The 13,376-nt window shown below is 40.0% G+C and overlaps 1 protein-coding gene across 2 annotated transcripts in view; it reads left to right on the forward strand.

The window, feature by feature from the left end:
* Positions 1 to 2,858: 2,858 nt before the first annotated feature.
* MDFIC (MyoD family inhibitor domain containing) overlaps positions 2,859 to 13,376 on the forward strand; it is a 70,683-nt gene continuing 60,165 nt past the window's right edge. For both annotated transcript variants that reach the window (XR_010922856.1, XM_067564237.1), the window contains exons 1-3: positions 2,859 to 3,126; positions 3,492 to 3,656; positions 13,181 to 13,312. Coding sequence is in view for 1 of the 2 variants with exons in the window: in XM_067564237.1 (XP_067420338.1) it covers positions 3,563 to 3,656; positions 13,181 to 13,312 (226 nt within the window). In the remaining variant the exon portion in view is untranslated. The remainder of the gene's footprint in view (positions 3,127 to 3,491; positions 3,657 to 13,180; positions 13,313 to 13,376) is intronic.

The following is a 13,376-nucleotide window of genomic DNA, read 5'->3' on the forward strand; positions in this document are numbered from 1 at the left end:
ATACCTTTGTACAAAAACAAACCAACAAACCCATATTACTTAACTTCTTGCACATATCTTTTTCGTAACAAAATAACCAAACTGAAAAGATGTATTTTGTTGTAAGGTCTGAGGCCTTGTTTTTGGGCTAAGTAGTAGCAGCCATATTAGTAGAGACAGCAGTCATAAGCTAAGTAGAAGGTGGTCACTTCTTCACATTCCTGAAATTACTTCAAAACAATGTAATATCGGGCTATTAATAAGGCGCTACTGTTATAATAGTACCTACTAACACCAGATAAAGAAACCAATATTAAGATGTTTAAAGGAAACTTTGTTTGATAGCATTCTGTCTGAAAAGGAATCACTTATCAACAGTTGTGGTTGTAAAATCTACACTACTTATTGTTTTGTCTTTATGGTACCCAATTCTCTATCGTTTATCTGAAAGATTTGTCTGGTTCTTTGATTGTTTGTCTGCATAACTAAGTGTGTACTATTTAAATCAATTAAGGTGGTGGGATATGTTTGGTTAAAGGACTGTTTCATAATGGGCTAAGATTGGTGTTTTGTAGTACTTTCGTTTAAAATGATTGGTTATGGTAAAGCTAAGCAGGACTCAAGTTTTAACTATATAAACTGAGGTCCAAAAAGAAGTTCTTTGGAACATAACTCCAGGACACAGCCCACGATCAGAGCTGCCAGACCTCAACACCCTGTCCACCATACTATGCAGAAGCTGGAGTCCCCAGATGATCTAACCTTGATTGGCCACCAGGAGAAGTTTGTCTGGTGAGTGGTGAGCATTGTATATTTAGAATGTGTATTCTGTTTTGGTAATTGTTAATAAATAGAGAATAGGGATATTACTGTGTAAGGCTCCTTCACTGGTAAAAGATCCTGCAAACCTGTAGAGAATTACACCCGGAGCTCTACGAAATGGTAAAGGGTGGGAACTTCAATTAACCAGGTTACACCCAGAGCCCTATGGCCTAGGAATGGGTGACCCTGAGTTCTAGAGTATGAATTGGGTAAGGGTAGGTGCCTTTCCCCCAGAGCCCTATAGATTGAGAAAGGGTGGGGGTGCATTAACCAAGTTATACCTTGAGGCCTATGGATTGGGATAAAGGTGTGGTGCCCTAGTGTGTGGGTAACAGTGTTGTTAAATCTACCTAAGATAATTAATTGAAATTGAAATTTGATTTTTTTATATTTTTTTTTCAAATTTCACCATTTGTATTTTTCCTTTTCCTTTTTATTTCTCACCTTATCAATAAACAATAGTGATCAGTTTCTCTTTAGTAAGCTTCACTTTCAGGTCCTCATGCACTAGCACTATTAAGTATTACTTACAGTGGTTGTCATTAAAATGTCAGTATTTTCCAAGGGATACTACAGTTGGCAGTCATCTCCTATTCTCAGAAAAGATAAATTGTGATGTCCCAGATTGCACGTAATCAGTTGCCTCACATTGGTATCTGTGATGACAATGAATATACAGTAGCACCATAGGACTGCAATCTTGTTTCAACTGAAAGCAAATGCAAAACTTCCATTTATATCATTTGGAATAATGTTGGGGCCCAAAGATGCATGATGCTTTGTAGGCAAATAAGGATGGTTCCTAACCCCAGGAATTTATAATCTACAGTGTTTGGTTGCAAACACTGCAGAGAAATGTTATTCCTTTTAAAGGAAACTTCTGTTTAGAACACTTGAGCCATGTCTTTTTAGTGCTTACAGTATCAAAACTAGCATCCACCTCTCATCTGCTCTCAAAATTTTATTACTTAGACTATTTTGTCCATTTTTCCTAATTAGTTGTGTTTTTTCAGTCTCAGAGACATGTGAAAGTATGCTTTGATGAAAGATGAGGCTCAAATATGAGGACTGAACCACATGGTGTATGATGTTAGTGGGTTTAAAGGAAATTACAATTAAATCATACACAAATGTTGACATAGAAGAGACTGCAGGATTGTAGGCCTAAATATGCTCATATAAAGCAAACATTTAATGCATGTGCTTAATTTTACTATTAGGAATGGTCCCATTGAAGTTAATGGAATACTCCTGTTAATAAAGCTAAGCACATGCAGGATCAGGGCCTCAGCCTGACAACTGAAGAATTTCTTTTCTATATTGAGGAAAATAAACCTGCAAGTGAGAGGCACATGAGGTTACTGAAGCGGGGCTGACGGAAGAAAGGAAGTGGTTTAGCTCTCTAGGTTTCTTTTCTATAAATCTTTGCTTGTTCTTTCTTTCTTCTGTGCAGACCTTCTGTATAGTTTTATACAGATGTTTTTAAAATAAAGATTTAAGGATATATTATCTTAAGTGTGCAATAATCTATAAATGTTACACTGACTCTGCTGCTGAGGAAAGGTTTTGGGCTTTACCTGTTGGGCCTAGCCTGTGTCTCAATTTTGCAGGTAAGTCACCTCAAGGAAGTTCCTACTTGCAAACTGGTTCAACCTGAAAAGTAACCTAAAGTGTTTCAAACCACCGTGAACAATTTCTAAACCAGGCAGAGGTTATCCCTGTTCAAAAGTGCGACTCCATCCCAGCCCACTGCTACAGCTGCCACCCTGCTCAGTCTTGAAAGCCTCCTTTTTGGAAGCGGGGGTTCCCCTCTCCACCTCTTCTTCCTGATGCCAGCCAGTTTGCCCAGGGCACGGGCAGGGTTAGAGCCCCACCACGGCCCAGACCCAAGCCCCGCCACGTGGGTACGAAGATGCTCCCAGTCTGGGGATGGGGCGCATGACCTCGGGTTCCTCCTCGGTCGCCCTGTCCCAGGCCAGGCTCGGGAGAACCGGACGGGCAGCAGGACCTGGGGAGCCGCCGCCCCCAAGCCTCGATCGCTGCCAGCCAGAACTGGATGTTTTCAGTCTCCGGAAATGATGAAAAAAGAAGAAGCGTTTGGTGGTTGGGGGTGAGAGAAAAAACTCCCCGCTTTGGTGTGCGCGGCGCGCTGGCCGGGAGAGGGGCGGGCTGGCCGGCCGGCCGGGGCTGCCGCAGCTGTAGGAGCCCGGGGGCTGCCCAGGAGGGTCGCGAGGCAGCCGCCGCAGCTGGAGAGGAGGCAAAGAGGCGGCCGCACCGGCAGCCTGGAGAGATGCTGCTGCTGCTGCCGCTGCTTTGGGAGCCTCTGTAAGTTTCCTCCGCGGCCGGGCAGGAGCGGGGAGTGGGAGGAGGGGGCCCCGCTGCCGCCGCAGGCGCGGAGCGTGCAGGGGCCGAGCAGAAGGCAGTGCCAAGGGTGGGGGGAGACTTTTGCTGGCTCGGCGCCCCCCGAGCCCTTGGAGCCTGCCCGGCCACCAGCTCGCGCCTGTCTGCAAAGGCGCGCCTCCCTGCTGCGCGGAGTTGCAAAGTTGCTGCTGCTGCTTCTCTCGGGCCGGGCCGGGCCGGGCCGGGCCCCTCCCCGCCGCCCTCTTGCCCTGCAGCAGCGAGTGTCCGTCCGGCGTGCAGCGCGCTCAAGTCAAAAGGCCTCGCTCTCGTGTCTGTGTTTGCTCCTTCAGGGCGGCGTGTTAGGCTGGCCCGGGGGTGGGGTGGACGCTCCTGGGACGCGGCGAGAGAGCTGGGCTGGCAGATGTCCCGAGCGAGGGAACCTCTTCCTCCGGGGCCTGACGGGCCGGCGCCAGCAGCTCCGACGGCACGCAGCGCCCTGCTCTCACTCCCTCGAGGTGAGTTGCTGTGTGAAGTTTGCTCGCTAATTGTTGCGCCTCTGCTGGGAAAGGTGCGTTTGCTGGGCTGGTGGGGGATCGGCCCTCCTCTGGTGCTCCTCTTTGACAGAGTCCGGTCCGTCTGGTGCTGGAAATGTGTGTGCCTGTGCAGTAAACAGGAAAAAAAGTAGGCGGTTGTCACCCCCCCCCCCCCCAACCAAGTTCCCCTTTATTAAAACTGGAGCCATTCAGCGACAGATGTGCTACGTCTTACAGGTCACCATGCTTTCACTGCTCAGCCTTGTGGTTTGGTTTGTAAGCACTTACCTGTGATGCCTCTCAAATTCCCAAACGGCCCTCAGAGCAGATTGAGGGAGGCAGCAGGTCTATGACCGTGGCTTGTTCAGGTTGGAAGTCACTTTTCCCCCCTTTAGACTACACTGAGATACGGAGATACTGCTGATAAACTGATAAAGTGCTTTATTAACTTGTTTTTAGTCCACTATTCAAAGGGATGCGTATAATTTGTTTTCCTCTTAGTATGACACTCTCAGAATTAAATCTTATTTTATTTTTAGTTTAGCACGGTATGAATTGATTTCTGGAAAATCTTCATGTAAATTAGTTTGACAGGGTACTTGTGTCTTCTGAAGATAACATACAGGATGTGCGGTCAGTTACTGTACATACTTATGGTCTGTGGCAGTCAGGCTTTATCTTTTTCTTTTACAGCTGGCAGTTTTGATTTCAAGAATTCTGATAGTTATATAAAATGATATAAGTCTCTGAAGAATGGGAAGGAAGAACCTAATTTCAAATTGGTTCAAGTACCAGCTATGTATAAAGTTACAACTGTATGATAAAGCCACACTTCTATGGCAATATCTTTAAATCAATAGCTTCATGAAATCAAAGTTGAAGACTCATTTGAGAAACCAGGAAGTATCCGTAGCTAAATAAAAATTTTCTGGCATGGAGAAATGTTAAATTGGCTTATACTGATCTTACTGTTTTCTTGTCCTAGAGAGTGACTCATGACTTCTAAACAGCAAAAGTTTAAAAAAAAAGAAAGAACAAAAAAGAAATAAAGATTAGATACAGAAGACCAAGCATGCAGAACTGAACTGTTAGAACCATGTTTTTGCCAGAAGGACCAGTGTCTGTAATACATATTTATTACCAACATACTTTCTTTTTTTTTTTGGTCATATAATCAAATGGCCATGGTGGTTAAACTTCGCATGTAGGCCATATATAGAAATTATAGAAGTTTGATCAATGAAATAACTGGTTTAGAAAATAACTTTATTTTAAAGATATGTAGCTTTGAATTGAGTATTTGTATTTTAATATGAAATAAAATCATTTAGCTTCCAAAATATTAGGCTTTTTATTTAATGACTTGGGACCAAATATAACATTGATTTGGAAATGGGCAAACTGTGTAAGATGAAATTTGAATTACATCTATTATATGTATATCTATCATTTTAAAAGATTACATGGTAATAATCTGAAGCATTGTAAGTACTTTGATTTGGATTTATTTGTTCACTAGTTGGGCCCTGGTCATGCTATCTGGAGTGGTTCGCGACCGTGAGTGCCAGTCTCAGGGCAGATACCCCAAACTGGTGGTATGTTCTGTAATTAGATTTCACCAACCCAGTAACAAATGTGAACTCCTGAAGTATTATATCAGTCTTACCAGGGAGTCACAGACAGCCTTTTGGGGCATTCCAGTCTATCTCTCCACATAGGCAAGCTGGACTTAGTGATAAATGGTCACTTACACCAAAGATCACAAAATATTCAGGTTGTCCCCAGTCCCAAGAGACCAGTCACCTCAGATTAATTTGTACTTAGATCTCACACTAAAGACATGCTAGTAGCCAGTCTTACAGTAAAGTAACTAAGAATTTATTCACTAAGAAAATAAATTAGTTATTTACAAGTTAGAGCAAGCAAACATATACACAAAAATGAGTCCATGATTCCAAAAAAGTGACAGCACTATAGTAATCTGTCAATTCAAAAGGTCTTTCAGGGCAGACCCAAGGGTGACCCTAGGGATCTCTGCTACAGTTTAGTGTCTGTGGCCTTGAGAGAGTCCAAACAGAAAAGATGAAAAATCTTCATATCAGCTATATTTATTTCCCTCTTCCAGAATTGAAACTGATGGGACAAGGTCTTCCGCAGTAGCCTGTGTTGGGGCAACTAGCAAAGTCTTTGTATCATGATGTCTTCCAGTGGTTAGTATGGTCTAGCTAGTCCTCCTGTTTGGGTAGGAGAATCCCTTCTCCTGTCTGAGCTCACAAGTTCAGAGCAGGCATTTTTACAGTTACAAAGCAAAACCTACCCATTACTTTATAGTACGGGATACAGACATTACAAGTAAGATTAATGTATGCAGCAGCTTAGAAGAATTTTATAGAGTCTTAACACCTCCTTAAAGTTTTACACCTGTCTCGAACAATACTAACATACAGGTGAGCTGGTCTGGTTTTCAGCTATGAATTTATCAGGGCTCAACTGACATCAACACCTTGAAAAGAGCTGGCACCGGGTCTACCAGTGTGTATCAGTCATTCTACCAATCAGCTCCTGCAAACAGTTAAGCACAAGCTCAATTTTAAGCATGTAAATAGTACCATTGAAGGATTAAGGTCTTATTTACTACAACTTTAAGATTTGGTGCATTTTTGGTCCAGCTGACCCTAAACTTGAGTAGTATTTGTTGATGTTTCTTACTTTCTTTTAGCCTAAATCTCTTTTGGAGGGGTGGGGAGAAGGAAATAAATGAGTTTATATCATTGTCAGTCATTATTCTGGCATTTCAATCAGTTTTGCAGTATATAGTTACAAAGCCAGGGTTGTCCAGGAATTCCAGAATTGAAGGTTTATTAAAAATATTTAGGACTTGATTCTTTCACCCTTATACATGTTAATCTCCTGTTGCTTGGTAAGTTACTACTCAGTGTTAGGGCGAAAGAACTGAGTTCCTAGTTTTGCATCAGTGGTTTTCAACCTGTGGTTCGTGGACCCTGGGTGTCCGCAGCCTGTGTCTGAGATTTCCAAAGGGGTCTGTACCTCCATTCAAAATATTTTAGGGGTCTGCAAAGGAAAAAAGATTGAAACCACAGTGAGGTATATCACTCTGGCCATAGGGAGAGCCCTATGACTGCACCTTTGATATACCCTTAAAGGTTTAGCTAGTGCTTGTCCATTTCCTCTCCCAATAAAGGTTAGATCTGTTTGAGTGAGGCCATGATCCTGTCCAGACAGGCCCTTTGTAGTTGCCTCCTGTGCTCCCCAGCTCCCTGGCTGTCCCCTGTGCTAGTGTTCTGTGGAGTGTAGATAAGACTGTGAAGGGCTCCTATGCCTCTGTGCATCCATGCTGGAACAGCCATAATTTGTCCTTTGTGCAAGTGTTTTCATACTTGTGTGGCTAAAGTTACTACCCAAAACCACATTAATGCACCTAAATAAGAAGTCTGATCCACTGTTTCTGAGCACCAGTAGCGCCTATTGAAGTAAAATGTCTAAAATGTTAGCACTGGCCTCACGCTGTTTATTACCATCCACAGGTAGACTTTTTATATTAAATCCCGTGCATTTAAATAAACTGTACAATATTTGATCCTCCAAACACTCTGTGCATAGAACTCCAGCTGAAGAATCAGGCCATACCTTACCCTTTTTTGGAGAAACATGTAAGAGTATTAAGCAATTTTTTACCTTGGCCTGTTATTAACTAAAAATAATCTAGTATAACAATTAGTGAACGTTGCCTAATTTTCTACAAAATAGAGAAACAAACAGTTTTAGTATGAAAGGAAGATTAATAGCTGTGCTTTAGGGAGTAACAGCTATCTAAAAGGAGATTTAGAGTATTGAAACCCACTCAAACACTTTGCTTGGAAAAATAGAAGAAATCATAGAATATTAGAGTTGGAAGGGACCTCAGGAGGTCATCAAGTCCAACCCCTTGCTCAAAGCAGGACTAACCTCAGCTAAATCATCCCAGCCAGGGCTTTGTCAAGTCGCAGCTTAAAAACCTGTAAAGATGGAGATTCCACCACCTCCCTAGGTAACCCATTCCAGTGCTTTACCACTCTCCTAATGAAAAACTTTTTCCTAATATCCAACCTAGACCTTCCCCACTGCAACTTGAGACCATTGCTCCTTGTTGTGTCATTTACTACCATTGAGAACAGCCTAGCTCCATCCTCTCTGGATTCCCCTTTTCAGGTAGTTAAAGGCTGCTATCAAATCTCCCCTCATTCTTCTCTTCTGCAGGCTAAATAAGCCTTGTTCCCTCAGCCTCTCCTCATAAGTCTTGTGATCCAGCCCCCTAATCATTTTTATTGCCCTCTGCTGGACTCTCTCCAACTTGTCCACATACTTTTTGTAGTGGGGGGTCCAAAACTGGACACAATACTACAAATGCGGCCTCAGCAGTGCCGAATAGAGGGGAATAATCACTTCCCTCAATCTGCTGGCAATGCTCCTACTAATGCATCCCAATATGTTATTAGCCTTCTTGGCAACCAGGGCACACTGCTGACTCATATCCAGCTTCTTATCCACTGTAACCCCCAAGTCCTTTTCTGCAGAACTGCTGCCTAGCCCGTCAGTCCTCAGTCTGTAGCTATGTATGGGATTTTTCTGTCCTAAGTGCAGGACTCTGCACTTGTCCTTGTTGAACCTCATCATATTTCTTTTGGCCCAATCCTCCAGTTTGTCTAGGTCCCTCTGTATCCTATCCCTACCTTCCAGGGTACCTACCACTCCCTCTAGTTTAGTGTCATCTGCAGACTTGCTGACAAATTCTGAAAATGACATCCAGCACCCTCCTCTTTCCCTGCAAAATATACTTCCATCCTAAATTCAAAATATAAAACTAATTTAGTGTATGAAGAAAGAAGAATTAATGTTAAATGCTCAGGAAGGTGGCACATGTTTCAAGCTGCACAGGTGCTTAAGTCTCATTGAGTTTGGATACTTTAGTCCTGGTGTGAATAGGGATGCTTTTCTGGGGCTATAAGAGAACACTGCACCGAGATTGGACTTGGGCTCTGGTAATCCTGCTTCATTGGGACTCCTGGAAATTCCTACAGCTACTCCTGTTGCCATAATAGTCACATTTTACCAGCAGTTCCTGGGTGTTATGAGTAATGGGGATTTTTTTCAACTGTTGGGCAATTTTAAGCAATTTTTTTTCAAACTAATTAAGTACTTACTTTGTGTGTCTCCAGATACAAAATTATCTGGCTTAATATAGTTGTGAAATTGGTTTGCTTCATAGTTGTCAGTGTTGGTTCTAAAATGGCACCAAATGAAAAGCAGAAACTTTCATAAATGCCTAACTGCAGCTTGTCCTGTAAACCGACTTCTGCTTTCAGAATCATGTGCATAGTTCCAGTGAAATGATTCACGTCCACATGGCTCTGATACATCTGTAAAGCTATTAGCTCAAACTTGAATTTCTCACTCCATCTTTTATGTTAATTTCTCTTACTTTCTCTGATTCCTGACAAGATCTTCAAAAGTGAGGCTCCTAAATTGTTTTAGACACCTGATTTTCAAGTGTTGTGCACCCACTGGCTCTAAGTGAATTCAAAGGTTCTCAGCACTGTTGAAAATCATATATGACAAGGTTCCTGTTTTGAAAAATCCTGCCTTCACACACAAGCAAAAAAAGTTTCATTACTCTAACTTTTTTTGTTGAATAAGATAAATGAACATTTTGGCAACATATTTGATAATTGATTCTGATCATATTAATTACATATTTAGAATGTATATATTTTTAGACTGTACGTGCCCTGTATGTGTCCTTGATAGTTTTTAAAAAAAATAAGGTGTGATAAATTTAAGTGGTCTGGTATTTGTTTTTTTACACTTAGGCATCACTTAAATGTCTTTTTTTTTTTTTTTTTTTTTTTAAATAAATCTAAAACCTACACTTCAAGGTATTAATGTATAGTACATCCAAAATTGCCCAAAGCAACTGGCAGATGGAAAAATATGTGAATGTGTTGTAAAATGTTTAGTTGTATTGGTATAATTTGAGGGACTGGTTTTCTCAAAGCCATTTTTTGGGGAGGCAGAGGAGAAGGGGGAGAAAGTCGAAGCATTCAGACTAAAAAGCTGCCATTGAAATGAACTAAAAGTAACTCAGTGATCTGACTTTTTAAAAACAAAAAATCTGAAGCCTTCAAATTGAACAAACAACTGCAGTAATATATGCAACCATCTGCTGACAATCTTATCTTTCCTTTCCCTCCAGTTGTGTCCTTTACTTATTTTGCTTCTTGCATCTGGTCCCTGTTTGCGTCCTGATCCTTCAATGACCTCTGACTGTGCTAAACCCTGTTGAAGTCAGCGGGGGTCTGGGTAGGAGTCATCCCATGTGGACCTCAGTGCAATGTCAGGGCCTTATACCGTAAGAGTTAGATTAACATTGGGATTTAGGCACCTAATTGCTAGTTTAGCTGCCTAAATCCAAGAATTCTACTGGGAAGCAGATCTGCTCAAAGTGAGGTATGCAATAAATCTCTTTGTGGATCTAGCCCTAAGATCTTTGGGGTAGGGACTTTCTTTTTAGGAGCAGTTCCTAGCACAAGAGGGACTTGATCCTGAGTCAGCACTGTAATACACTTGAATAACAGCAATAACTAGGGTACGAATATGGTGCTTTTATTGTATCACCTGGAAAAACTTTACAAATGTTTTGAAAAGATTGGGTTTTTGGATGAACACATTCTAATGAATATCAAACAAATTGCCTAGGATGTTAGAGTTTGGAAATAAGCTGAGTTGAATACATTGTTGTTTATTTATGCAGTGTTAAACATTCCTATCTAAGATTTTAACACCCAAATGTAGAGCATAGTGATTTTTTTTCCATATCAAGTCGCTGTGAACAGCATATCTTTTTCCTACTGGCTGTCAATTTTGAGGGTTAATTGCAATTTGCATATAGGCTGAATAATGTAATGGAGAAGAGGAGGCTAGTATACAGAGAGAAAAATCTCAAGACCAAATTTGTCTGAAACAAAAAAGTGTTATAAATTCCTGCAGAAAACCCTTGAAAAAGGCATGCACCTGTTTTGCCTGGTCATGCCATTGCTGCTCATGTCAGCTTTAGGCTTTGTTGTGACAACTTTCCGAGTTGTTGGAAATAGTCATTGTAATGCTTCAGTTTATTGACCTTGCTTTCATTAATCTTTCGTAACAGAAAATTGAATCAAACAACAAAATACCTAGAAATGCATATTTTTAACCTCCACAAATGGAGGCAATGTTTGTCTTCATGTGTGCTTGGACAGCAACCAGCACATTGTGTCAGCACTTCTGGAATCAAGAAAATAATATATAATCCAATAAATTTCTCCATTATTTGAAGCTTAGAAATGCAATCCAAGAAGCCTAAGAACTCAATTATGGGGCAATTTCCTATTTAAAAAAAAACATATTTAAATTTAGATATTCTCTGGGGGGGGGGGGGGGGGGGGGGGCGGGCGGGCGTGGAAAGGAGAAGGAAATGAGAAATTAATTCAAAGGTTATTACGTTCACTGTGTGAAATTTGAAAAAATGTTGGGGTAGACTTTGTATATGTACATTTGGGGGCAGATTCTCACTTGGTGAAGTTAATGATGTCATAATAGTTTGCACTAACTGCATGCTTGTCCTTTTGATATCCTTTCAGCAATTTAAGATACTCATTTTTAGATAATCACCAGATCAAGAGTTATTTTACTGGTTAATTGCCATACTCGTTTCTTAAATTTTGTGCCTTTGTTCTCCTAATGTTAACAATTTAATCACAATTTCAGGACCCGTTCACAGAATAGCCAATTAAGTACTGCTGGCTAGCAGTATACCATATATACATTCATAGTTTTTCAAACAGTGGATACAAAAATGAGAGAATTTAAGTATGGTTTATTCCTCAACAATGAAAAGAAGTTGAATAATGAGAATAAAACTAATAGAGAAGAAAAATTACAGGTAATGAATTATAAATTATTAACAGACCATCAGCCTTTAGAGATTGGGAAGATACCGACTTAAAACCAAATTATAACTGCTGAAGGGGTGATGACAGCTAAGGAAATTAGACTCTTATGGTTCTACACTCAAAATTCCAGTTTACTTGGCTAAAATGTAATTTGGAACCATGAGTGCCACAAAATACTTTCTTTCAGTAGGACTGTTCTTTAGTATCATCTACTACTACATCAAGGTTTAAAATAGGCTTGTGCACCATCACCTCTTACACAGAACAGTTTCCACTGCACAGTGAACCATCAGTTGTCTATCCAGTAATTCAGGATTGATATCATCGTCTTAATTTTGCTACTCCAGTTAATTTAAGAGCAAAATCTTTTAAAATGATGATTTTAATCTTTGTCTGTATGATAGAAATACAGTGCATGAAATTCTTAGATGTCACCTTTTATTAATTTAATTTCCCCCACACTCTTCAACAAGTTAGATAGTTCACTTTATTTTAGAATAGCTTTAAATAGCACACATTTATAAATGCATTCAAAAAATGTTATGCAGTTTGAAAAATTACTTCAATTTGATATCTAAAAAGTGCAGTATTTTATGAACCATTTTAACATGGAATATAGATTTTTAAACTGATGATCTATCAGTGACTGGTGCATTGTGAATAAAATAATTTTCTATGGAAGATACCTAGGAAAGTTGTCATTTATTTTGGTGAGTGAAAATATGGGTCAGTGCTTGTCAGCAGGGGGAAACTTCAGATAGGAAACTATATCTAAACATATTGCTGTTGAATCCCATAGTACTTGTAAAGAATGTTTAAGAGTATCTTGGCCAACACTGTAAAGCAAGCTTCCTTACATTTGGAGCATGTTTATTACAAAAAGAAAAGCATTTTGTAAATTTGGTTAGAAATTCATTTTAATTCAACAATGACTTAAAAAAACCCCGAAAACTGAAAGTTCTGTTACCATGGGATTTTTGACTCCATCACTTTTGGCTACTCATCAACATAAGTTCTTAGTTATATGTTGAATCATCGACCTTTGGCACAGTTCCTGTAGCTTTTGTGAAATTCCCACATAGCAAGTACTTTGTACATGAGATGCACATCTGTATGGGCAAAAATACTAGATTTTGTGTGTTAGAGGTTTTATGTGAAAATGTTTGGAAAGTAAATAAACTTTCCTAAACTCCAAACGCAGTTTGCCATGAAATTGTCTTTTAAGGTGCACTTGCATAAGAATCTATCAAATGCAAGACCACTGAAACATTAAAGAACTATTCTGATTAGACAAGGAAAAAATATGGGAAAACTGGTTGAAAACTAACATAATTGTGCATTATTTAAAAGAGATAAATAACAGTATTTACTACTGTTTTGAAAACTTGGAATGATTAATTTTTCCCTTCCAAAGAAAAGTCTTACTTAAAAAAAAAAAAAAAAAAAAAAAAAGCTACTTTGTAAAATTTGTTCCTAGATCAGTGATTTGAAATTAAAAAAAATTTTTTTTCTTTGAGTTAGAAAAATGTGACAAAGAAGATACAGCTGCAGGAGAGAGACACATAACACCACCTTCCAATAACCAAAGCATACAACCAGAGATACAAGACCAGTCTGTCTGGGGAAATTGCACTGATGGTGACCTCATCAGAAGTAAGTATTTCCAGAACAAATTGCTGTCGTTTAGGCTTGCTTTACTATTGTAATGGAGTACTGA

Source organism: Emydura macquarii, unplaced genomic scaffold, assembly GCF_026122565.2.
Source record: "Emydura macquarii macquarii isolate MOO-44397 ecotype Brisbane River unplaced genomic scaffold, CSIRO-AGI_Emac_v2 contig_2636, whole genome shotgun sequence".
NCBI classification, from domain to species: Eukaryota; Metazoa; Chordata; order Testudines; family Chelidae; genus Emydura; species Emydura macquarii.